Below are 26811 nucleotides of genomic sequence, written 5' to 3' on the forward strand. Positions count from 1 at the left end.
CTCCACATCAGAATCAAATCTTCAGATTTGGCCAAACTGAATTGGGACAGTGATCTCAATCAGCGAATCAAATCACTGTCCCCCAAATTGGGTGGAATCCGAATCGAATACTGCCTGCTTCACACACCCCTAGCTTCAGTCACCCTGACATCTGCTGGGAGGACAACACAGCAGTACACGGGCAATGCAGGAAGTTTTTGGAGTGTGTTGGGGCAACTTCCTGGTGCAAATGCTAGAGCAGACAACTAGAGGCTGTGCTCTTCTTGATCTGCTGCTCACAAACAGGGATGAATTGGTGGGGAATGTACTAGCAGATGGCAGCTTGGGCAGCAGTAACCACAAGATGTTGAGTTCAGGATCCTGAGGAAAGGAAGGATGGAGAGCAGCACAGTAAGAACCCTGGACTTCATCAAAGCAGACTATGGCTCACTCAGAGAACTCATGGTCCCCTGGGAAGTCAGGAGCCCAGAAGACCTGGCCGTACTTTAAAGAAGTCTTACTGAGAGTGCAGGAACAAACCATCCTGATGTGCAGGAAGACTAGCACGTATGGCAGAAGACCAGCTCGGCTTAGTAGGGAACTCTTCAGTAAACTAAATCACAAAAAAGAAGCTTATAAGAAGTGGAAACTTGGACAAAAAGTGAGAGAAGAGTATAAGATTCTGCTTGGCCATGCAGGGATAAAGTCAGGGAGGCCAAAGTGCAGTTGGAGTTGCAGCTAGCAAGGAATATGGAGGGTTACAAGAAGGGTTTTCTACAAGTATGTCAGTAACAAGAGGAAGATCTGGGAAAGTGTGGGTCCCTTACTGAATGTGGGAGGCAACCTACTGACAGAGGATGCAGAAAAGGCTGAAACACTCAGTGTCCTTTTCACCTTAGTCTTCATAGGCAATGTCAGCTCCCAGAGTACTGCACCTGGCAGCACAGTTTGGGGAGGAGGTGAGCAGCCAACAGTGGCAAAAGAACAGGTTAGAAACTATTTAGAAAAGCTGGACATATACAAGTCCATTGAACTAAACAGTATGTACCCAAGTGTGCTGAGGAAGTTGACTGATACGATTGCGGAGCTGCTGGCCATCATCTTTAAAAAAAAACTCATGGTGATTAGGAGAAGTCCTGGGTTGACTGGAAAAGGGCAAACAGTGCCCATATTTAAGAAAGAGAAAAAGGAAGAGTCAAGGAACTACAGACTAGTCAGCCTCACCTCAGTCCCTGGAAAAATCAGGGAGAAGATCAAGGAATCCATTTCTAAGCACGTGGAGACGAAGGTGGTGATCAGGAATAGTCAGCATGGATTCACCAAGGACTAGTCATGCCTGATCAACATGACTGCCTTCTATGATGAAATGACTGGCTCTGTGAATGCTGGGAGGCCAGTAGATGTGGTATAGCTTGATTTTAGCAAGGCTTTTGATATGGTCTCCCACAACATTCTTGCAGGCAAACTAAGGAAGTATGGTCTAGATAAATGGACTGTAAGATTGATAGAAAACTGGCTGAAGCTTTGGGCTCAGAGGGTTAATAATCAATGGCTCGATGTCTAGTTGGCACCTAATATAAAATCGAGGGCCCCAGGGGTCAGTCCTGGGGCCAGTTTTGTTCAATATCATCTTCATCAATGACCTGGAAGATGGCATAGAGTGCACCCTCAGCAAGCTTGCAGATGATGCCAAGCTGGGGTGGGTAGTAGATACAATGGAGAGCAGGGCTAGGATTCAGAGGGACCTAGACAAATTGGAGGACTGGGCCAAAAGAAATCCCATGAGGTTCAACAAGGACAAGTGCAAATTCCTGCACTTAAGATGGAATAATCCCATGCACCAGTACAGGCTGGAGCCTGACTGGCTGGGCTGCAACTCTGCAGAAAAAGACCTGGGGGTTACAGTGGACAATAAGCTGAATATGAGCTAAGTGTGCCCTTGTTGCCAAGAAGGCTAATGGCATACTGGGCTGCATTGGTAGGAGTGTTGCCAGCAGGGCAAGGGAAGTGATTATTCCCCTCTATTCAGCACTGGTGGGGCCACATCTGGAGTACTGTGTTCAGTTTTTGGGCCCCCACTACAGAATGGATGTGGACAAATTGGAGAGAGTCCAGCAGAGGGCAACAGAAACGGTTTGGGAGCTGGGGCACATGGCTTATGAGGAAAGACTAAGGGAACTGGACTTATTTAGTCTAGAGAAGAGAAGACTGGGAAGGGATTTAATAGCAGCCTTCAACTACCTGAAGTAGGGGTCAAAAGAGGATGGAGCTAGACTGTTCTCAGTAGTGGCAGAGGCAAAGGCCTCAAGTTGCAGCAAGGGAATTTTAGGTTAGATATTAGGAAGAATCTTCTCATTAGGAGAGTAGTAAAACACTGGAACAGGTTTACCCAGAGAGGTTGTGGAATCTTCATCCTTGGAGGCTTTTAGGACCTAGCTAGACAAAGTCCTGGCTGGGATGATCTAGTTGGCGATGGTCCTGGTTTGAGCAGAGGGTTGGAGTAGATAACCTCCTGAGATACCTTCCAACCTTAATTTTGTATAATTCTAAAACAAGTTACCAGTCAGAACCAGGCAAGTATTCCACTAGCTTCAAAACTCCTGCTAACTTGCCTGCAAGCAGGCTCTCTTTTCATCTACATCCACATGCAGCAAGGTGAACATTAACACATAACAGGTTATGCATTAATATGTGTATCCTGGTATGCCTCTGACTGTGCAGCACAAAGCCAAATTCTCTGGCTCTCTCGCAGCCACCCAAATTGTTCAGATATCCCTATGCAACCTCATTTTCAAAGGGCATTGCTGCTTTAAGAACTGCACAAGAGAAGACAGGCTGATGTAAAGCAAGCTAACTTAACCCATGTATCTACACATGCTGGTTAGTCATAAAAAATAAACACAGCCACCAATATGAAATTTCAATCAAGGAGGGAGATGTGATGTGGGAGATTCCTGTTATAGAGAGATAAGCCAAATAGGTAATGAAATCTAGTGGAAATTTGCTAATAAATAATTCTTTACATGTTCAAACACATCTTACAATCAACAAAGTCTCCAAACATCCCTAAGAGGTAGGGCATTATTGCATCCAGCTTACAGAAAGCAATGTGGAAAAAGCAGCAAGTGATTTGCCCAAAAAATCACACAGAGCTACAAGTTGGACACAGTGTTCTCCATCTTCCCAGCCCCGTATTCCAAACCACTAGACTACACTGCCTCTCCCCATTCCCCCCACCACCAACTTGCTCCATTTTCTTGTCTAAGGTCAAGGTAGACGTTATTTACTGCCCCTGGAATCGGTAATTTTCTGAAATCAGACAAGAAGTATCAAAGATATTTCTTTGATATTTGCAATACAAGATTTTTGAAATATGGGGTCAGAAGTGAGTAGTATTGTGGATGTAGTACTCTTTCTCTGTTTGCAGAAGAGAATCCTGAAGATGCAGCTCTAGAGAGATCCTGAGTATTTCACCAAGTGGGAGTAGGTACTACTCCCTAGTAGCTCTAGGGACATCCCGAGTATTTCATTGAGTGACAGATTGATGGTGTTGAATCGAAGTTAGAGAGTGAGCTAGAGAGGAAACAGAAGACACCCTGTATGTAGTAAGCAAGGAAGACATGTTAGAAATTTACAATCAGTATTTTAGTGCTGTCTTTGCCATCCAAGGTTTCCTTTGGGATGAGGTCCTCACACTAAGACACCCACCTAAAAACATAGTGCTATAGGGGAAATGCACACTACCACAAATTCCTCAAAGCCTGCCACACTGTGCAAGTAAAATATGGCTAATGAATCTCATCCATTTTTCAACTTTCCCACAGGCCCAACTGGGATCCTCTCATTAAAATGTTGTTTCTCCAGTGGAAATTCTACAATGCCTAACTCCCCAGGAATTCAATGCCCCAGACACCACAGTGAGCTCAGTGTGACACTCACAGGATGACAGGGAATGACTCCTGGCACCCGTGTTACTAAAGAAAGTTTATTTTAGTATAGCAGGAACACAAGAACAGGAAGAGATGACTGCAGTATTAAAGCACTCAGCCTGCGTACAATTTTTATAAAGGAAGTCGTTCCTCCTATGCTCAGCGCAAGGTCCCAAGAGATCACCTAAGGAGAAATTCTCTTCAGAAAAAGAAAAGTTGTTAACTACATTTCCAAATAAGGCTTGCTGATCAAAGAAAAGGAGAAAGGTTTCAAATCTCCAGCCATCAATATATCACATTTGTGAATACTAAATTCTAAATATTTGCTAAAGACTACTTGTACTGCCATATTCCCTTTCTTCAAAAAAGCAATTTCAAACCCTTTACAACGGCAAGCAAAGTATTACCCCCATTTCATATATGGGGAAACAAGTGGAAAGAAGGCATTTTGCTAATGGTAACACCAAGCACAACATTAATTTGGGAGTCTTGGCTCCAGCCACTTGCCACCACCATGTTTAACTACATGGGACCCCACTGGGGTGAGGATCACTTTTCCAGAATCACCTCAAAATAAAGATGAACAAAGCCAGGTTCTGTCCCAAGCACAGGGCCAGGGTGATGGGAAACAAGTCTTAACATATGACAAGACAGACAACCTATAACTTCATTTACAGCTGGCTTTTTAAAAATTATTATTTTAAGCATTTGCACTACCTTTCTTCCTGATCATTAAATACTATGAAAAGGCCAGATTGATGTAAAACCTCCAGTCAGCCTGAAATACTGACCATGTTCAATACGTAAAAGCAGTATAGAGCTGACAAAGGAGTAAACAGGACACAAGCGGCCTTCCATGGAGAAAATAAAATGTAGTTCTTAATTTCTAAGGTAAGTGTTAAATTAAAAAAAGATGAGGGAATACTGGAAACTGTGGTTTCAGCAAGAAGGAAACGTCCAAATGCCATTGAACAACTAGTTGGGGTAATGTAAGTACAGGCACATGAATCCAAGGCCAGTGTGACACCCTGGCTAAAGCAGCACATGAAAAAGGAGAGAAAAGCAAAAACTCCTCAAATACTTTCAAAGGTTTTTACTTACATTTCAGTGGCTATGAATCCGGTGAGCTCAGACAGGAAGAGAAACAGTATGAAGAGACAGCAGCAAACAGAGACTGGAAGAGACCCAGGTGTGGAAAAAGGTTAGTTTAACTCTGCACAAGATTTTGGTTGGTTTTCAAACACACACCAGGATTTCCCCAACACCATTCTGTCCCCCAAGACAACATGGGAGCTACATTTTCCTTTTTCTTCTTTTCCCACAGCAACAATAATTCATACTAGGCCACTGGAGTCTGGTGACAGAACCAGGATGAACTGACAGCCTGAAATTTTAAGCTGGATATAGCTGTAGGTGCTTGCTTGGTGTCTCATTCCTGGGGTCACCTTCTTACCCAAGCTGCAACTGCCCTGCCCCTTTGACTCTCACTTTCTCCATCCTCCACCCCTCACTTCCTCTGGCCAGGTTCCTCAATGAACATGACTTCTACAGAGCCCCAGCCAACAGCATTCTGCAGTCAGTAAGGATACATGGGTCTCCTGCAGGGACAGGAAGGATAAGCTTCTCCCCACACCTATACCAGACTACATAATGGGCCAAGCACATTACAGAGATGTGGAAGAATTTTGCCTTTCTGTAAAATACTACGTCACTGTCAGAGGTAGGTCTGCAGATCAAATGGACCAATGGCTTTAGACAGCATGCTGTGTAGTTGGCAATGCCCAACGAGACAGGCCTGAGACGTGCATTTCTGTAAGCGCCCCATCACCAGATGCTTCAGCTCTACTGATGAAAGATTTCCAGTGACCCAGAGAACAAGATTCCTATGGCGACTGACAGCAAACCTCCATGTCTTCTCCTTGAGCCAGCTCACCTCGAGTATGTTCAAGGATAGAAGACAGGAACTCCATGAGCTTTCATGCTATTGTTTACTCATCACCAGGAACCCACTCAGTACACTGTAAGTGCTCAGGTTCATGAAATCACCATGAGGTCACAGTGAGGAGGGGTGGGAGGAAGAGATGAAGTGAAGTGTTAGAAAGGCTGTAAACACTTAACTAAGGATGGTTACAAGGCAAGGCTTTGGCAACTGAGGGGTCCAGGCTGGAATTCACATTTGTATTAAAAAACAAATAGACATTCTGACTCCAGAGTGAATCACAATAAGCCAAAGCTAGGAAATAGCACACAATTCCCAAGGTCATGACGACAGGCATATGACCCTGGCTCACCCACTCGTCAGTCCCACTTCCAAGGCATTTCCAACAGTGACGTGGAAATGACCACCTCACCACAATCCGAGTAAGGAGCATGGACAGCCACACTGGGGAAGTGGGGGGGCTCATTTCCTCTAATTTATTCCATGTGACCAATGCAACTTGAATTCCCAGGAATCAAAGTGATACTGCTCCTGTCAAAAACGAAGACATTTGGAGGCAAGGAGAGGAAGAGCATAGCCAAGGGCAATGCCAAGATGGATACCAAAAACAGCCCAAAGTTTTGTGCCTTATTCTTCCAGGCAGTAGCAATGTGCACCCTGAGAGCACTAGTGCACCCACTGACTGGCCACGCTTGCTGCTTAGGCAAAGGGCGGGGGGGGGAAGGTGGGAGTGCTGGTGTCCCCCCCGCCCCGGAAGCACCAACAAGGGAGTGGAGCACCATTGCATTCCCATCTCGCAAATCGGCCACAGGGGGACCTTCCCCAGTCAGAGAGATTGGCCACATGGGGACTTCTCCCCCTCCCACGGTCAGATGCTGGGAGGACACGTACCACCCCACTCCCCCAAGGCAGCACCAGTAACCCATGTTCCCAGTTGGTCAGATCCACACATTTAGCAAGAGGCAAATTCCTGACTTGTTCCCCACTTTTCCATCAGTGTCATCTCAGGGGCAGACTCACTCATTAACCCTCTCAGAAGTGGAAGGATTTGGAGAGATGCCAAAAGCTATCAAGTCAATCATTATTTTAATGACAGAAAAAGAGGAAAGGAAAACTAAAGCTAAAGAATAGCAGGAAAACAGGGAAGGGAGGGGATTTAAATCTTTAAAGGAAAAGCTCTCTTTAGATGCATGCACACAGTTCCTTCCATCTTTGTACCTTTGGCAGAGATAAGAATTCATCATTTTGTTCTACCCAGGGTACAGTAGCATATGGCAAGGGGGAAATTCTGTGCAAAAGACTGGGGAAATTCCTATGAAAAGTGGACAGGGGACTTACATTTATGCATCAAAGAACATAAAAGGGGATTGTTTCTGACCAGACCAGTTGATCAGGATGCTTCTTAGTCATAACTATCCAACAACAAAGAGATTGGGTCACTGATCCGTGGCAATATGCAAAAAAGTGTCTCCCCCTACATAGAGTACATACAACACACCAGCCATAGCCTCAAGAATTTTTTTTTTTTTGCACAGATCAGTGAAATGCTTGTAAGAGTCCATCCATCCCATCCCACCCCCCAAACTCCCTTTACTAGCAGTTCCTCACTTTCTATATCCCCATTTAAAATTCTTCTCCTACAGAGGCCCTCCACAATGCCACACCACCATTCCTCTTTCATTTCCTCCTACTCAAACCTTGAGCTACTATTGGAAACACCTCTTTTGTTCCTTTCTTTCTTTACACCTTCTTCTATGCCCTTATGACTAGAACATCTCTTCGCCTTGTGTTGTATGCTGAACATCTGCTCTCTCTCAAATTCTTCATTCAAATCTATTCTTCCACTGAAGACTTGCAATAATACCTGCCAAATAGAGTAGGACTAACTGGCAATAGCTTAAATGGTTTTAATAAAAGCAAACTAGCAAATCCAGGAGTCCAAATTCATACACTCTACAGGAGTCTGTTTTTCAGAGAACAAGTGCTATATAACAATTATAGATACTACATAACCACATGCATGTGCACACATGCTATTTTGTAAACAGGGCCTTCATCTTGTATACACCTGACCTGCAATTTCTCTGCAATGCAGAACAGAAGCTCTTTCAAATGCAGTAAATGTGTTCTTTTACACTGCATCAATCCCCAAATATACAGAGTGCTCCTGCAATCAAGTCATGAGCAATTTGCTTCATGGAGGTTATTCATAGTGCAGTCCTTTATCTGTCTCACCATCAACAGGCAACAACCTAGGTCACATGTTTGGCAGATGAATTGTAGTTGGAGTAGTAGTTTAAATGATGGAGACAGATTTAGATGTTTTATTATGAAACTTAATGGCAGGAGCGCTAAAATGTCCCCACAGAGCTGTCAAGAACCACCCTAGACTCATTTTCATAGAGCTGTGCCAATATAAATCCACCAAGTACATTAAAATTTACAGTTGTTACCTAATATCAGAACATGCTGTGTGGGAACATGCTGCCAATAGCCCAGTCAGAAGCCTTTGGAACAGGGTGCTCATTTAGTTTTTCAGCATCAGCTTCTCTAGTCTAACGCAGTCTACGTATCATGTCACTGCATCTGTGACTGCTGTACCCCTTATTTTTCATCCCTCCTAAATAAATTAAAATGCTTTTTGCTTTGAACTTCCTTTAACACAGCATTCTAATTGGGAACATAAGTGCATGCCTATATTAAGGCAAAAAATAAATACATTTATCATTCAATGAAACAAGCTCCTATGAAGTGCCGGGTGGGGGGGGTGGAAATCACATTTCAGAGACCATGTGAATCAGTTTTGCTATTTCCTGATGTGTATTTAAAACTCCAGCCTCCACATGGCATTGCAGAATTTCTAAAGAACATTATCAGATGTGAATACAACATGAACAAGTCCAGTATGCATCCATGCTGACAGTTCAGTGACGAGAGATCAGAAGAACAGCTGTCTGGATTGAAGGCCCCTTTCAAGATGTCCGACTACTCATGCCCAGTCAGATGCCAGCTGTCAAATTGCCAGGGTATGTGTTGTTGCAGTGTACATACCCAAACATGGCAAGTTTGCCACAGTGTTATTCCAGGTCCACTGGAATAACTATTTGCTGGTCAATGGTTCTCAGCCTTTGTAGACTCCAGATTCCCCTTTGGAAAATGCCAGCTCCTTGCTTTCCCTTTGTTTTTTTACTATGGAAAAATATTAGAGTAATTCTTCTGTTGCAAAGAACTCAGTAAGCCCGCAGGAGGGATTTGACACTTTAATTGAATCCTAAGTGAAATCTCCAGGTTTATCTTGAGAATTACGTATAGGTGTCTGCATGTTTAACAGTGCCAATATGGTATGGCATCCCACAACACCCTTAAAAGGATCTAGCATCACCCTGGTTGAAAAATCACTGGCATAAGTCTATGCACCCCATCAAATCTTAGTGGACTATGCCAGAACCTCCATTTGCACTGAAGTCTGAATATATATTAAACATTGGTTACTGCCAATGGGATTGTGCTGCAAATCCTTATATCGTTGTGTGGTACCCATCATATCCCTTACAACTGCAAATCTCTATAGATCAGATTATACCACTTCACCTGTTTCCCAATCCTTAAGTATCTAGTGGGTAGACCGCTAGTGGGTCTACCACCCTGCAGGACTCAGGTTAGATTCCTCCACCTACACTGGGACTCCCCTCCTTATTTTCACGATACAAGGGACAGAGTATTGAGTGGTAGCTCACTATATGCCCAACACCAATCCCACTGAAGTTAGTGTAAGTGTTGTGAAGTCCTTCAATGCAAGCAGGATCAGGCCATACTACAACATGTACAAGAAGGCCATGACAGCAGAAACTGGTTACTGTTTACTTAAAGCTATATGCAAGGAGCATGCCAAATGCTGCCCCTGATGCACTTCCTGAAGGAAGACCTTCATTTTGGTCCACAGAAAAGGCCAATAGGTAGAAACCCCCCAAAGAAACTCACAGGCTGACTCTGGAACAGCTCTATGTTAGAACGTGAAAAGAGCTAGTAACTCTCTTAGTTAGCTTCCTTAGATAATAAGGACAATAACAGACCTTGGTACTTCCCCTTTCCAACACATCTGTCCCCTGGCATTTGACTGGCTTACTACTCCTATATGCAGGCAGCATGGGTAAACTGATGCACAAGTGTTCCAGAACAGCCTTTCTGCAACCCAAAAGCAACTGTGCAAGTGTGTCTGATGACCCCGTTCCTATTCCAGGAAGCCTTCCGCAGCAGGCAAGTCACCTTCCAGAAGCAGCACTGGACTAAGCATCTTCAGCACCAGGGAAGAACTTGTTTGGGAGTAATCAGCAGCTATCAACCCTTACAAAACTGTGCCATGAATCCTCTCTTGAAGTCTCACATAAGCTAGCCATTTCACCAATGTTACTACCCTGGGAAGGGTCTTTTCTGGGTGAGGCTTCTTCCTCCATCCTGCAAGATAACTACAACCCAAATTCCATGACATATTTAGAACACGGTCCTACTGGCCACACAGGCAGCCAACTGGTACACTATTGCCTTTATACAGCATTGGGCCTGTCTCACTCACGACTTCCTGCACTGCTTAGGTTGAATTACAGGCTGGGTGAAATGAGAAAACTACATTCAGAGATTTGCATGTACAGAACCAGCAGAAGTGCCAACTACTTTTATGGGATGTCTGTGGGAAAGTAGACCATATCCCCTTCCACGCCACCAAGGCAGTGGGAAGGAGCAGCAGCTAGAGAGGAACTGCTCAGGAAAGCAGTGTGAGCAAAAGGGAAAGGAGGAAGCACAGGCTGTCGGGAGGGGTCAGTCAGTCAATCGTTTATATAAACTTCATGGTGTCCACAACTTTCCATGACCAACTTACTCCTCTGGTCATGAGACTCGAGAAGGGTACATTAGTCCAGCTACAAAAGCAGATTTTCAAAGTTCTTCTGGAGATAAGGGTAATTTTACTACAAGATGAACTCCAAGAGACAGTGAACATACCGTGGGGAATTTTTTCTCCCCAAATAGAAGAGAAGTGCTGGGGCCCTCAACAAGTTCAAAGACTCGCTTGAAAACAATAAATCTTAAGTTGCCACTGAGCTGATAGACAAGTTAATTTAGCCTCTAAGTCCATGTTTGCAGTAGACAGGTTCATTTAGTCTCCATATCCATGCAAGTTACTACTGTTCTACCACATCCTGAGTAGTCTTAGCAGCTTCAGCATGACTAAAGGGGAGTCAAAACAGGATTCACTGAGTGGTCAGGAGAGCAGAGGTATATGGACTCTCTGAAGACAAATGCATGGTATAGCATCTCATCCCATCTTTGATCAGGAGTTCTTTCAGATCACAAAAGGCCTCTGCTTTGGATCCTACTGATTCACTATTACCAACTTAGTTCCATTCAGCACCTGTTGCCACCAAGGGAAGTAACATCACCCACGTCAGCAGTGACATACAGGACTACAGACCCAGTCTAAGAGGCTGAGTGAATGGGGCACAGCTATATGATCAAAGGAAGTCAGTGTGGAAAGCAACAGGAAAGCTGCATTAGGCATCTAATTACAGACTTGGCAGGATCAGCTTGATCTGTATTTACCATTCTACGCAGCACACTCACAGGTAATGATGGTGTGAAATTGCATTACTCAGCCAGCGGACTACAGTTGCAGAAGGAGGAAGGAAGGGAGAGAGGCCCAAGGCAAGAAATTTACATCAGCCAAAAACTATGCATAGAGACACCAAGTGGGAGAAGACTGCTGTAGGCCAGTGGGGGCCAGCCTTTTTGGCAGGCATGATACAAGTTGGTCCCAAACCCCCTCTGAACATCATTCCAATCCCCTTCCCATGCCTGATTTGCTGCTCTTTCTGCTCCCAGCCCTGCGCTCCCTACCTCATCTACTGCCCCACTTCCTCCTCGCTGCCCTGCTCCCTGGCCAACCACTGCTGCTCTGCGTTGTGCCCTACCTGCTGCAGGGCTGCCTGTCCCCTTCCCAGTCTACCACGTGCCACCCACAGAGGCTGCCTATGCCACTTGTGGCACCAGTGCTGCAGGTTGGACACCTCTGTTGTAGGTCATTTCTAACAAGGTGAAAAATAAAAACAAAGGAGAACAGCATCAAATATATTGCTTCTCCCTACTAACCCCATCCCGGGCATGAGAGAAACCCTTTTTCACTCCTACCTCACTGTCCCAGGTCCCTCAACTGCCACCAGAGGCTTGTTCACTCCTGCCTAGTGTCTCCACTATGTTCCCAAGTGCCTCACAGTGGGATGGGCCCTCAAACAACCTAATCAGCAAATCCTTCTGGGCAGAACCACCCCCACCACCACCACCATTCATAAGCTGCAACCATGTTTACTCCAGTTCCCTGTCACCTTCAGCTAGGGAGTGTCTAATATGATCAGAAAATAAAGTAAAACATAGCAAGGCTTATGGGGTCTATTCAGAGCAGGCACTCACACCCCATTCAAGGGAAGGAGATAACAAGAAGCACCCTGCACCCCCACCTATTTCAATGCATTTACGAACTAACTGTTGGGAAGTTTAGATCTTGCTCTCAAGAACTCCCTCTTTTAACAAAACATCACCACCATTTTAAGTTAATGTTGCTTAAAACCATGGGTTACCCGGCTCTGTGGTACACTCACACAAACTGGACACAGCAAGTTCTCTCAGCTACATGGGATGCCTTCTCTTGTGTTTCATATGCCTTAAAATAACAAGCCTTTCAGAGACAGAGGCCAAGACGACCCCTAATTTTAGGCTGGAGTATGCAAGGACAGCGCTGAGGGCTGGTACTTACTAATAGCTCCTGTGTATGTTGGCTGCGTAAGGTCTTTTGGCACCTTCCTGTAGATGTCAAACCTGAAAGAGGAAAAGCAGCAGCCATAAAACAGGTGGAATATGTCAATACATTATGTGTCCCTGCAGGGCTGAATAATACTGAAAAATTTTCCATTCAGGCTTCCAACAACATTTTTCATTTTGCAGAAGGATGTGAAAGGGGGAAAAAAGCCCTTTTCCTTTGTACTGTTATGTAACTGATCTGCTTTTTGACTGCACCTTCATAAGCTCTTCCCTTCACCTCCCATGCCTTGTTCTCATGAGTCTGAGCACTCCAGCTGGCTGGTTAGTGCTGGGAAAAGAGAAAGATTACATTGGACTGGTTTACAGACAAACTCGCACTCAAAGATTACCACAGGAAAAGTAGCTTTTTCCTTCTTAAAACTTTCTGTATGCGTAACAACTCATGAATGCAAGGACTTGAGCCAGCAGAGACCAGGCAAGTTCTGCACACAAGTCCTACCAGCGCACCTCTATCTGTAGTACCTGCTGTGGACAGTGATGAACTACTTAAAACTAACAGTGCCATGGACCTGCAAAGCAGGTTTGAGACATAAGCAAGCCTACCCTAGGGACGAGGAGACCACTGCCTGCTTGCCCGTTTTTACTCAGGGACATAGGTTTCAAAACTCTGATCCCTAGAGGTTAATGATTAAACATGCTCACCCACTTGCATTCAGTCTCTTGGCTTTTGTGACAGAATCCACAAAACGTGTTTTTAGAACGTAAGCACCCCCAGCAGCAAAGCTGAGATGCTTGGGAACAAGAATATGCAAATAAAAAGCAAAACTTGTTCGATCCTATAGCTCCCCAGGAAGGAAAAAGCAGAAAGGAGACCTGATTAAAATCAGCCTGCTAAGACGGAACACAAGAAAGACCCCTTTCACATGCTTCCCTGAGCTGGTTTGGATGGAAGAAACATACTATTCTAACCCTCCACTTGCTGAAATACCATAATAAAAACCAAAAAATGGTGACTTGGCAGCAAGGCAGCTTTGATTCATAGAAGCGTGGTGAAAGCTCCAGGGTACTCTGGTGTTAGTTGCCACAAAACTCAAAGATGAACAGTCAGTGCAATTATACTAAGTTTACATGTTGCAATGGGACGCAAGAGACCTACTGTCAGCAAATCTATGGTGTGTTGGGCACAAGCTGAAAACACCAGTGGAAAAAAATTAACGTATTTTTTATGAAGCTTAGCCTGGGACACTGGATATGGGGACAGAGCTAGCCAAGCTCTCTGTTGCCTCCCACAAAGAATGAAAAGCAGTTTAATATTAAACTGTTATTTCAATTCAGTCATGTCTTTTAATATAGGCATGGCTCAGCTTTGCTATTTTGAACTCCTCATGGTTAAACTTTCACTGGCCTTATGATCTTAGCTATATTATTTCCTATCACCTTGCACTCTACATTGCCCTGCCACAATGCAGCTCTGACATCAGTTTTTCCAACACCGAATAAAAATTAATTAGTCCATTAAAAAGACATACACACCCTAAAGTGGCAAGCAACCAATTTTCCCCCATCCCTCTCACCACAAATAAACTATTTTTTTTGGATGTGCTATCAGTAAATTAGATTTGATGCTTTTTCCAGTTCAGGATCCATGAGCTGCCAACTTCATCCTGAGTAGCAGTGAAATGAAACACCACCTCAGCTCCCAGCTGGCCACTATAACCTGTATTTTAAGTCAGGGGAGACACCAGGCTACTGCTTTTAAAAATTTAATCTTCTATTTGCTTTTCAGGAGTTGAAGTTGAGTGGAGGTAACCTGGAAAAAAATGGGATAATGCCATAAATGAAAGATGGTATTTTAGGAGCTGGGACTCCAAGTGCCTAGGTTCAGCTCCTGAATATGATGCAAAAGAGATTTGGGCCTAATTGTGAAATGGGGAGACCACTGCTTTCCAAGGTACTCAGTAATGCCTGAAGTGTCCAGATACTACTTTGAGGGAGCCATATAAGTAGACAGAGGAAACTGTCGCACTTGCCAACTATATGCAACTTTTTCTCATACATGATATAACTGACAGGGTATGCTGCCTGAGATGCTTACAGAGCTATACATTTTTATGCCTCTATTCATTGCCACCGCCTAAACATATTACTAATATTCCTGAACCAAACATCCCATTTATGGGTCTGCAGCCTCCCGGAAAACATCTGGAGAATACTGTTTACATTCTTTTCACATACACCAAAGCAACAGCAGCAGCAGATGATAAAGCAACCCAGAGCAGCTGATGACATCACAGTCTCACAGCCAGAGGAAATAGCTGAACTTCCTGCACACAGACCATTAAACACTCGACGCTGGCGTCGTCTCACTGAAATCATAATAACGTACCGACGAGGCAAGAAAGCCAAGGGATAGGGAGACAAATCAAGCACTCAGGCTGTTACTAAACAGTTAGAAATAGGAAAGAGCTCTAAGCCGAATTCAATAAAAACACCACTTGGAGATACTATAAAAGGAAGCGCATTCTTAGAGGAATATTCACTGATTTTAAAATTATGACCCATTCATAAAACAAATACAGAATATATAGTCTTTTTCTTTTGTCTTTTTTTTTTTTTTTTTAAAGTAACTCATAGTTAAGCTGAGTTCTCTCTTTCACATCAGGGTCCTCTCTTCTCAGAGGCTCTCATTTCAATTACCCTGGCTCCAAAAAGCCACTTTGTACTTCCACCAGGCATCTCTAAAAAAAAAAAATTTTCAGATATATACGAGGAAGCAAACCAAAGAGGAACTGTGTCAAAGCTGACAGGACAAAAACCCCCAAACCAAATGACCTATAACCTGCAATCACTTAAAATCTAGTCCCTCCATTTGTTTTCTCCTCCACTCACCTTCCCCATCCCTTCTAATTTCATCAACAAGTAGAGACACATCTAAGCCAGGATATGCATTAAAGGTATGGCCTGCAGAGCCCCACCATCCAGCCCATGATGCTGCCCCTGGGTACAGAGCTGATCCACAGTCCAGAATCAGTGTGTGCTGCACTGGCCCTGTGCATACAGCACCTGCTCCAGCCTCTCCAGGACCAGTGATCTAAGCCAAACCTCTGAATCTGAATAGTCCCAAACTTTTAATACTTTGGGCCTTAATCCAAACTGCAGACCTCAGGCCTTTCTCTTCAGTCCCAACTCTTCTACAGAGCATGTCACATGAGACTCCCAGAGCACTTCATAATCATCTGTTAATATTCAAGTACAATGTGTTTACCTAACATGGTACAAGAGGTGAAGCATGCAACGCAAACAGCGTCTCAGCCCTGATGAGCTTACAGCCTAAAAGCACATACGAGTACTGTACAGAACAAGCTAAATGGATTGCATAGAGCAATAACAGGAATGGGTCTTGGAACAGGCAAGCTCTTGGAAGGAGGAGAGGGAGTGCATACGAGGCAGCACAAAGAGTGGAGAAGAAGGAGAGGAGTACAGCTGAGTGACAGACAGAAGGTAATGGACACCTTAGGAGGGAACAGAAGTTTCAACTCTTAAGTGACAGCATCCGACAAAAAGAGAAAATAAAACAGGCCACTTGAGCATGCTGCAGTAATCCAGAGCAAAAGCAGCAACCCAAGAGGATCAAGGCCACGAAACTCATAATTAGCCAGGGGAAACTCACAGACACCAACATTGAGGCCAAGAGACTGGCAGAATTAAGAAGAATTATTGGACATCTGTATGCAAACCTAAGTCAAATTTATCTGTGAAAGACTTCCTCCACGTAAGAGAAGCTGAAAGGGACTGGTTCTCCATCACAATGGGGATACGGGGGTGTTATAATCCAACTATGTACAGGGTGTAGGAAGAAGCTTCCCAAGCCATGGATGGAATCGCTCAGAGTTTCTTTACAAGTTTCCATCAAGCATCTAGCTTCAGCCATTATTGATGGCAGAATTACCAACTCAGGATATCACTAGTCTGATCCAATATAGTGATTCTTGTGTTCTTAAAAAAGAAGCAGGATTTGAAACAGGCTTTGATTACAGGACAAAGTGAAGAGCCCAGCAGGACATAATGGCTGTGAACTTAATGGGGAATGACAGTGCTGACAGTGACAAGAGAGAAGAAGGCTGGAAAAGAGAAATTACTTTAAATTTGAAGCAAGTGAGTTGCATAGGATTCCTGAGGGGGTGAAAAATAGATTTGGGAAGCAAAAGTGAAATCCCAGTAGAAAGGATGGAGCCCTGAGGGCAGCTTTGCTAATTTTGTCTAATACTAATTAACAAAGCCTCACACCACCTCCAAAAAGCTGCCCAGAGTTTTCATAACATGACACAGAAGCTCCACTTCAGAGACTAGCAAAGCTACAAAGCTTCCAGCAGAGCTGGAAATTACAACTCTGAAGTTTAACTCAAGGGCTCCTTTGTTCATGGTCTAACCATTAGCTATAACCCACCTACCTGCCTGGCCCCCCCTTTGCTGCATATAGTTTATGGGGCTTCACTCCTACCATGGATCATGTGCACTTTAACAGGGAGCCTCAGGCCATGTAACACCATCACCGTGCAATGAGGATTAGAAGAATGAGGATTGCAGATCTGTAACAAAATACAGGAGGAGGTTTCTGGGCTGCACACACCAGAAACGCAAACAGGTTTTTCTACTAAATGCCTTCAGGTCAGAGATGCCTGAATGCACCTGCAGTAAAAATGCCAATAAACCTCAACCTTCCTGCAGCATGGGTCATTCAAAAGAATTTTATGCCTCTGCTCTCCTAGCACAAAGGAGAACTCATGCATAGCATTACAGATGTCACCTTACAGATTTCAGATACAGACACATTCCTGAAACAGGAGGATGATGTTACCTGTGTTGCACTGGAGCATGATACTGAGGGAGGCAGACCCATCAGCCAAATACTAACACAGAGAGATATGTGGTGGTAGCCTATTTAATACTCATACGGAAGAGAGGGCTTGATTGTTAGAACTCCTGACTCTGGTGAATCTGAACAGTTTGGTTTCAAAACAAGTCCTGGATACATCAAGCATGTACATTTTTTTTTTCTAGATGGAGAGTAGTTTTGGGAGGATAACAGCTAGAATGACTGACAGGTTTAGATGAAAATCTACAACTACTTTAGGAATAAACTTCAGGTTTTCTGGACCTCAAACACTTTATCCATGATATTTAACCACCCTTGCAGTCAGGTACAGTACCTTTGAGTCTGAATGAGATCGCTGTGAGGAGTTATGGGCCCAACACATTTACCTGAGCTAATATCAAACAAAACCCAATGCAAGCAGAGCAAGCTGGCTGTGGAAGACAGCAGCTAGCTCTTAAGTGGCTCTAAAATGGAATGGCTCCCAACTTTCCCATTAAAACCAGGGACTGGTTGATAGGGTGTGTGGGAAGTGTGACACAAAGGCACAGGACATCTACTTGAGAACCATGATTTTTTTCAAGTGGATCTATAAGAACTGCCCTGAGAAAACGGATAAACTTACTGCTTCTACTGGGATTGATTTTGTAGGGCTTTCTGTCAGTGGTTGGAGAATACATTTCCAGACCTTCTGGGATTACAGCATTAACATCATTCTTTTGCTGAAGAGCTTTGTCCTCTCAAGCCTGGAGTCCTAAGTGATGTTTCGGAGTCTAGAATACTGAAGAAGGCCCAAAAATCATCTCTCAAGGTCACAGCCCTGGCTACAAGCCATTTCCAGCACAGCTGCAAGTTATGTGCTGAGCTGTCTGTAACAATTTGGCATTCTCCTATAATCCACCCCAGTTCCTTCCTATTATTCTCTGGCATTGCTGAAAGGAAAGGAGTCACTGTCTCCCATGTTAGGAAACTGCATTTGGCAAATGTGGCTTGGTAGTTTTTTGTGGGAGCTGCAGTGAAGCAAGAAAGTAAACTTTACATCTGGCTTTTAGAGTTCCTTGTCCTTGGACCTGCCATTTGCAGATTCAATTTTTCCCATATTATTGCAACCACTAAAGTTTCAGTGTGTGAGTGCATGTAAGGCAGTCTGAAACCTTCCAGAAGTACCAATAGCATTCCTCCACCTATTTATACATTGACTGAGTTGCTGCTACAGCTTGCCAGAGCCCTTAAGCTGACTCCATGCTCAATGATGGGGACAACTGTTGCAGAGGCCAACATTTCAAGTCAAAATATTTAAGGGCTCACAGGATTTCCTTTGCATTAATTTGTTTCTTCATGTGATAACAGTCCCCCTGCCCCCAAAGTGACCATTTCAAGGTCCCTGAGTTTCTAGGTAACATGATAGAGAACCTAAATATCACACCATGCGATAGAGGGGAGGCAATGCCAAAGTGAAGGTGTAATTTAGCATTAATAGAGACTCAACAGTATTGCTCTAGAGCAGCACTTCTCAACCCATGGGTTGCAACCCAAAAGTACCAAGAACATATGAAGGTTCATGAACAAACTTTATAAATGGATTCTCCTTTAACCAAAAACATGGGAAACCGTGGCTTTTCTCTTGTAGGCTGACAAAGTTCCAACCTGCAAGGGGCTGTTTGCCCCTCCCCCCACCTGCCAGCCTGAGGGCAGCAGATCAGGAATGAGGGGCACCAGGCTGGGACTAGCCATTGATGTTTACAAATGGCTCCTGGTATAACAAAGGCTGAGATCCACTGCTCTAGAGTAGCATCTCAGCTTGGATCCCAATACTGAATGCCACTTCGCCATTGAGGATGTCCTTGGTGAAGCTGACGAGTCTAAAAGGACATACCTTGAGCCCATAACTGGCATGATCACTGGCATCTATGCTTTTTGTCTGTGACATGACTTGTCCCTGTTTTAGTGTCAGACTTTGATGCCTTGTTCTCAGAGATGCAAAAGCTGCTTCGCCTGACAAGATACTTAGAGTTGTGCTTGGGCACTAGTTGGCTTTGACTTTCAGCCTCACCCTTTTGTTACACCAGGAAACCAGTGTGACTCCAAGGCTGATGTTACTGGAGAGCCAGAACTTCAGCCACTGTTGTCAGTGCCAAGGCACAGACAACTAGCACTGCAGCCAGCGACACTTTTGATGGCAGCTTCTTCCCTGTCTTTCTCCAGGGATGTGGCAGGTGCCTAAGGGAGCACTTGCTGATGAAGACTTTTTTGATCCTTCTTTGAAGACATCTGGATTTAAAGCAGCATGCAGCTAGCATGAACAGATGCAATTTCAACTGTGCACCTTAAGACTTCCAGGTTCTTGAGGAGAACAATTTACACAGTGAACACCTACTTAGACAGCATAAGCCAATACTGAGTATTCACTGATTAGAAGGATGAGCTTGTAACAGGTAGGTCACTGTTTAAATATGGAGGTTTGCAGTCTACCATGTTTGGCTGGTGATTGGTGCCTTACCCGCTATACCAGGAGGTACAGAGTGGGACCTCTTAATTTTAAATTCCAATTTTAAGAATAAGGTACAAATAAGGAAACTGGCAATTTAGCTCATAGTGGACATCATTCTGAGGTAGTGTGCCTTTCATCTTGAGAGCATTACAATATACAGCAGTAATGTCCCTCTAAGATACCATGATTATCTTCACAAGCAAAAAAAAAAAAAAAGTACAGGGCTAAGAAAACAAGGTACAGGGCTAAGAAAAATAATCCAGGGCCTAACGTTAGCTGACTAGTGGCTTAACACTGGTAAACTTACGGTTGGTATCTGGAAGAGCTTATTCCAGGGGCACATGAGGAGGAGCAATGCCTTTTGGACAAGGCTAAGGATGGAGTGGCAGAGGCTCTCCCAGGCTATCCATTCCCTATGTCTGGACAGGTGCCTGAAGAGGTAAGATACAGGAGCTACTCTTGTCAGTACCTGCAGCAACATGCCTTCAGACCCCATAGAGGAGTATGTGGGAAGAAGAGAAGGCTGCCTCCAGAACAAAGATGCTAAGCACGCTACCCAAACCAGCCTTTCGGAGCACAACTCAACACAGCACAGCACAACAGCTGGTTTTCGGACCCGTTTCGATCGCGTATCCACGTTCTAGGGAATCGCTATGAAAAGATACAAAATTCTTTAATCACCTCCTTTCAGCAAAGTTGCACATAAAATTGATGTAATGGTATGAGCTAGATTTACACACACATCCTGACAAAACCTACACTTGTTTACTGGATTGTGAGGAGCGAGAGGGGTGCACTGTCTCTACAGGATTTTGTTTTAAATTAGAGCCAACAAAATTATCTGAGGAGCCAAGCAAACTGCAGTACTCGGCCCCAGAAGAGAATTAAAGCACCACCAAAATACTGCCAGAGTCAGCAACAACAGTGACATCTGCAAAGGTGATTTACCCTCCCTCCCACTCTTATGTATGACTCAGAGAGCTGACTATAAGGTTCACAGCGGAGTTAATTTTTTTGCACTTTTTTGACAAAATATATTTTTCCAGGAATCGTTAATATAGAAACAGCAGTTTTCCCCTCTCCCAACCCATTTCTGAAGCACGCTGGCCTCTGGGTGGTTGGTCTCGCATTAGCACAGCTCATCCTAAGAAAGGAGGTAACCTAGGAGACATGGTCAGAGCAAGGCATCTTCCCTCACTCCCCATGCTATAAGAGCCTTCCTCATTTCTTTGGAACAAGCTACTATTCTGGTGTCATTTAATGAACAAAAAATTGATATCAGGGCTGACATTCCACTCATGGCAAGTCAATGAAGCGTAAGTCACGCTACCTGCACTGAACAAGGGTCTGTGCCAATGCAAAAGAATATAGGTGTTGAAAGAATCATAGGTAGAGACCTAATTAAACTGTGGCAAGACTAAGGGATTTTTGCAAGCTGCTCACGGGGAACAGAGCTGATTTTGCAGTCTTTTCACAGGGCGCCCCCCCATTCCCCACCTTGCCACTGATTAACCAAGGGGCTTGAGCAGCCCCACCCCTTGGTGCTGTTTGGCTCAACGGCAAAAAAGGTGGCATAACTGAATAGCAAAGTCTGAGGAAAAATCCAATAGATTTATAATAATGCAATAATTTAAGTATTATATTTAAATTTAAATATTATGAATAAAAATGTATATACAATATGAATTGTACCCAATATAATCATAATTCATTATTAGCAGCATACAAAAAGTTTAGTAATACTAAATAATGCTAATCTTGAGAGAAACAATTCATATTAGCTGTTAAATGCTAGCATGCAGCATATACTGGCAGTTACAGCTGACATCCTGTCTCTACAGTGTGAACACCTGCCCATACACTGAGATCACATGTTCTGCGTCCACTGACTTGATTGGAATGGTAAGGCAGCGCTTTGCCAAGTTATAGTGATGTGGAAACCCATCAGCAGCAGACTCCCAATAGTCAATCACAGGCATCTGGCACTCTTTGACAAAGTTCATGTAAGCAGCACATTCCTTGACATGCTCTTTCTGCCACCCAGGGATTGATTTCAGCAGCCAAGAGTCTAAACTCAGAAAAGGTACCTGACTGTGGTAAAAAATGCAAACAATACTAAAGAAAAAAAAGAAGGCAGCTGGTACGGTGGTAGTGACTGTTTGTACCTGTAGTACTGATTTAACTTCATAGCCATTGGCTGGAACAGTTCTGGTTTTCAGTTTGAAAGTTGTTGTGATGCCATGTCTCTGATCCAACTTATCAAATCCATCAGCTTGTGTGCTTGGGGAATCAAAGCCTGCTGACTTTCAAACTAGGTCAGAAGCTTCATGAACCAGATCGCATTTTCAGCCACAAACTTAACTTGATCTTCAATGTTACTCTGTTTTAAGAGATTATGTAGTTTAAGCATGCATTGTGCGCCACATGCAGTTTCAAGCTCCTCACAAATTGCTAACAGTACTTCATATTCTTTCCACGGTAAGAAACTGCGTTAAACCACAAATTCCACTTTATAAACAATGGCTCTGGTAGAAGTAACACAGTCACATGTAGATGCCCACTTCGTTTGGCAATGGACTCCCTATATCAAAGATTATGGCTTGGACAATGTTTGAATATTTTTAAGAGAAGAAACAAGGCTACCCACATCAGGAAAATGTGTGCACCAAATGTCACTTACTAAAAAAAGGATGCAATGCATGCATTGCAGGTGACATGAACTGCCTTGGGCATCAATCCATGGAGCACATCAGAGAAAGCTTTATAGATATACATTGAATTATCAGAAAGAAATGCTGCAATCTTGTTAAATTCTAAGCCATAGCTTACAACAGCCTTTATTACAACTTGTACCACAGTAGAAAACTTGATAGACACAAGGTGACCCGGCTCTGTTTCAAGAACAGACAGGTCACAGTTTGCCCAGCTCCCAAAACATGAAGAACATAGTTATCCTGGGCGTCTGCTACAATTGAGATAGCAGATTTTGTAGACTGAACAGGTGAAACTTTTTTTTTGTTTTTTTGTTTTTGTTAATTTGTATCCGAGGCCAAATTAACCAAAACTAACTCCAAATCCAGGAGTCTAGAATCATAAGCGGCCCTACTACTGGCAAACATCCCCCACCCGCACCTGGGGCTTCAGACGTTTCCAAAACCTTTGGCGGGCATCCTACTTGTAGGCCCAAGCCCAGAGGCTTGGGATTTGGATGCCCCTAAGTTTTGCTTGCCCTTAGCCATAAGGCCCTCGGAGTAAGCAAGGGAGGAGACTCCCATTTCTACAAATTGGGCTTAAGGCTGCTGGCACCTCAGCAGGTACTGAACCACACCAGAAGAGCAGTTCTCCTGGGTTGCAGTTCAGGAAAGCTGCCTTCCCACGCACAGATGCATGGTATTTCCCCTGCCAGGTTGAGCAGCCACTACACTTGATCTGAGCCTTCAAGAGCCCGAGAAGAAACAATTAGTCCTGGTAGATAATCTTGGTGAAGCTTGTTCACACATGGGAAGCTGCGTGTCTGTTCAAGTTTCAATGCGTATCTTGCTGGGATCCTATGACCCCAGCTGACTTCCTGTCCCTGGGGCAGGGGGCTGGACTCGATCTTCTGAGGTCCCTTCCAGCCCAAATGTCAATGAAATCAATGAAAGTAGACCCTTAATTTAGGGTTATCAATTTTCTCCAAAGGAAAGTTGGTGGCCATGAATGCCTCCACTAGCACAAATGCAGCCTCTCTTCCTGTCAAATTGCTTTCAGTGGTTCTTTTAAAGACAGAGGACACTGTCGCTTGTTTCTTGCTCTGACCTTCAGCCTCTGCAGCAGCTTTTTGCTTTATATGTGATTTGGACTCTAAATGCTGATCAATGCTGCTTTTCCTCAACCCATCCAAAGTCACGATGCACAACAAACAAAACAATTTACCAATTTACAATTCAATGAAAACTCCATAGTGCAATTAAATATCAGAAATTACAACAAAGATGTTTTTTGCAAGTTTATTTTTTAGTACTATGGTTTTTAAAGACTGATGGTGCCCCTGGAAATCAGTCTAGCATTACCACCCCCTCCAGGACAACCTTAATCTGTAAATTCATTCTCACAGATAAACTACCTAAATACTTTTGGGCAAGAGTACCACACTACAGAAAATAAATTAAGACTGAATATAGCAACCAAATAAATAAATATGCAGGTAACCAATTCCTGATGGTTTAAATCACGCTTGAATTTCAAACCAACAGAGAATGAAAAAAACATGCAACAAAATTCAAAATAAACTTTGGGATCAGTTTATTAAAAAAAGGAGGGAGGCAGCAGAAGGCAAACTTTATTGAATCAGTTTTTGAATTTCAATAGCAGGTAACTTTGGTTTGCAGATCACATGACTTGCAAGTGCTGTAAACGATATCATCAACATTTACCTTCAAAGAAAATGAGCCAAACATTATGCTGGCTGAACTGAAATGGAAATGCTACAGACAACGCAAGTAAATCAGAAAATGGAGGGTTCTACTGAGCTGTGGTATGAAAATGGATAGTACGCTCATTACAGCATGATGAATTCATCAGCAGTGGTGTAGGGATATTTCAACATTAAACTGAGACTGCCCCCAATGATTTTTAATAGGCTGCATATTTCTGTATTGACAAGACATAGCTCCACTGTAAGTATATATCAAAAAATGCACATTGTACTCTTGAAGTCCATGGCAAAAAGAGCTACCTACTTATTCTGGGCAGAGAAATGGGTCCTCCATCAAAACTATGGTGCTGAGACATGGAGGTTTTCTGGGAGAAAAAGTGGTCCTTAAGAGTTGCTGAGACATGGAAAAAAAGAATGGTAAGTACAAACCAAATGGTGAGGTTGGTATTTTGAACCATCTCAAAGAACTTCTGGATTCAGAAACAATCACTTTCCTTTTTCCATCCCATCATGACAAAGTTTGCTAATCTTAAGAAAAGGACAAATCAGCGCTGCGAAGGAGGCATTTGGAGGAGGCAAGCAGGAGGAAAAGAAGGGAAGGTAGGACATCAGCCACAAACAGTCATACACACAGAGGCTGTTTGTTTGCCTCTTTCTTGCTTGCTTCCTTCCTTGTATTTTCTCTTTAAAAAAAAAAAAAATACTACCATCATCACACTGAGTCTTTCCAGCAAGTCAGTGAGAGCTTAAATAGCAAAGCATGCACAATGGATGGGAGAAATGAAAATGCGCTATACAATGACTTATCCACAATCAAGAGGGAACTGAAAGAGTGTTTCAGAGCCCATTCACTGTAGAACCAGTGGACTACCACTGTCCATTATGACAGAGACACTTGGATCTCTCAAGCTGGTTAATGCAATTTGCTAACAAGAGGCCCAGGAGCTTTTCACACATCACTGAATCATACAAAGCCCACAGAATGAAGTTATTCCATCCCTAAGCCAAGTAGATGAGTACCAGAGCAGGAATAGCACTGCATTTTCTGAGCCCAGTCATCAACAAGGCTACATCATTTTCACACCACAGGTCCATTTATAAGTTTACAAAGCACTCTAAAATGTGCCCTGAAGGCTGTAACTGAAAGTTTAGGCTTAGCTATCTAGGATACAAAATAAAAGTATTGCAATCCCAGTGGTTCTCAACCATTTGGGGGTTTGTAATTTCACCCTGAAAACAGCAGGACACAACCCACTGCAGGACTACACCACATGACTGTCAGTCTGCCAATGGGGGGAGGGGATCTGTCAACCAGGCCCCACCATGCTGCCTGCACAGAGGAGATCGTGCCACACATTCAATTTAAGGTATGATAGAAATCAGCCACAAAAATATTACATGTATTTTGTAAAACAGTTCTGTGGCTGGTTTCCCATTTTCTTGGGCCATTAACTGCCTGGATGTGTGGCCAGATTTCTATTTAAGACATGATTAACGGCCATAAAATCATGACATCATAGAAAAATGGATATTGGTAATCTCACCAACACCGAGAGATAGCAGAAAGATGTTCATTATTTCCCCTTCCCCCCCCCATCATGTGCTTATATTTATTCTCCTTTCCCTTCTCTGGCTTTTCCATTCTTCTTCTTGCCAACTCTCCAGAAGTTTGCTACGTTCCATCTACCCCAGTTTGAGAAATACCATGCCAGTCTATTTTAAAAACAATTTTGTCCAACTATGATTTTGTTGGCAGACTTGAAGAGTGTTTTAACCATATTATATCCTCTCAAAACCTGTCTGCCCTTTGGCTTTTGCCCAAATTATGGGCAGAACTGTGCTACTTATAGCTATACTGAGAACAGTTGTCAAGAAAAATTATGTTTCTGCATAAATTCATAATACTGCACAACAGAACATTTCATAAAACCCAACAAACGCACAGAATGCTGCTTTAAACAAAGCCTAATTGGGACACAATCAACTTGAATTTTAACTACTAGAAAAAAACATTACACAGTTTTAGGTACATGATATGCTGCCTTTGAATCTCCTTGCCTTTTTCAGGGACTTTATTTATAGAAACACCTGGGGGAGGAGGAAGCGCACAGGAAAATCTAAATGTCTCTGTCTTGAGGACAGATTATAAAAATGGAGAAGTGAACAAAAAATCCAATATATTGCCAATGCATAACATAAAACTGAAAAATACCTTGGGATATGCTTGTTTGACTTATGAAGGTTACTCATTTTCAGATACAAAAGTAGCTTTTAAATTGATAGTTTCCCTTTAACTTAAGGTGTCTAGTCCTCCTTAGAATCACCCAGCTGTTTTTGCATTGCTTTTCTGACTGATCCTGATATTGAGAAAGAAGA

At 43.4% G+C, this 26811-nt stretch overlaps 1 protein-coding gene across 1 annotated transcript in view; it reads right to left on the reverse strand.

Annotated features, from left to right (window-relative positions):
- The window catches only part of ERGIC1 (endoplasmic reticulum-golgi intermediate compartment 1), a 95071-nt gene that overhangs the window by 43707 nt on the left and 24553 nt on the right, over positions 1–26811 (reverse strand). The window contains exons 2-3 of the mRNA XM_090064885.1: positions 12650–12711; positions 5010–5082 (exon numbers count right to left, since the gene is read on the reverse strand). Of these exons, the coding sequence (XP_089921011.1) occupies positions 5010–5082; positions 12650–12711 (135 nt within the window). The remainder of the gene's footprint in view (positions 1–5009; positions 5083–12649; positions 12712–26811) is intronic.

Source organism: Crocodylus siamensis, chromosome 10 (assembly GCF_052110815.1).
Source record: "Crocodylus siamensis isolate JL-2025a chromosome 10, ASM5211081v1, whole genome shotgun sequence".
In the NCBI taxonomy this organism is placed as follows: Eukaryota; Metazoa; Chordata; order Crocodylia; family Crocodylidae; genus Crocodylus; species Crocodylus siamensis.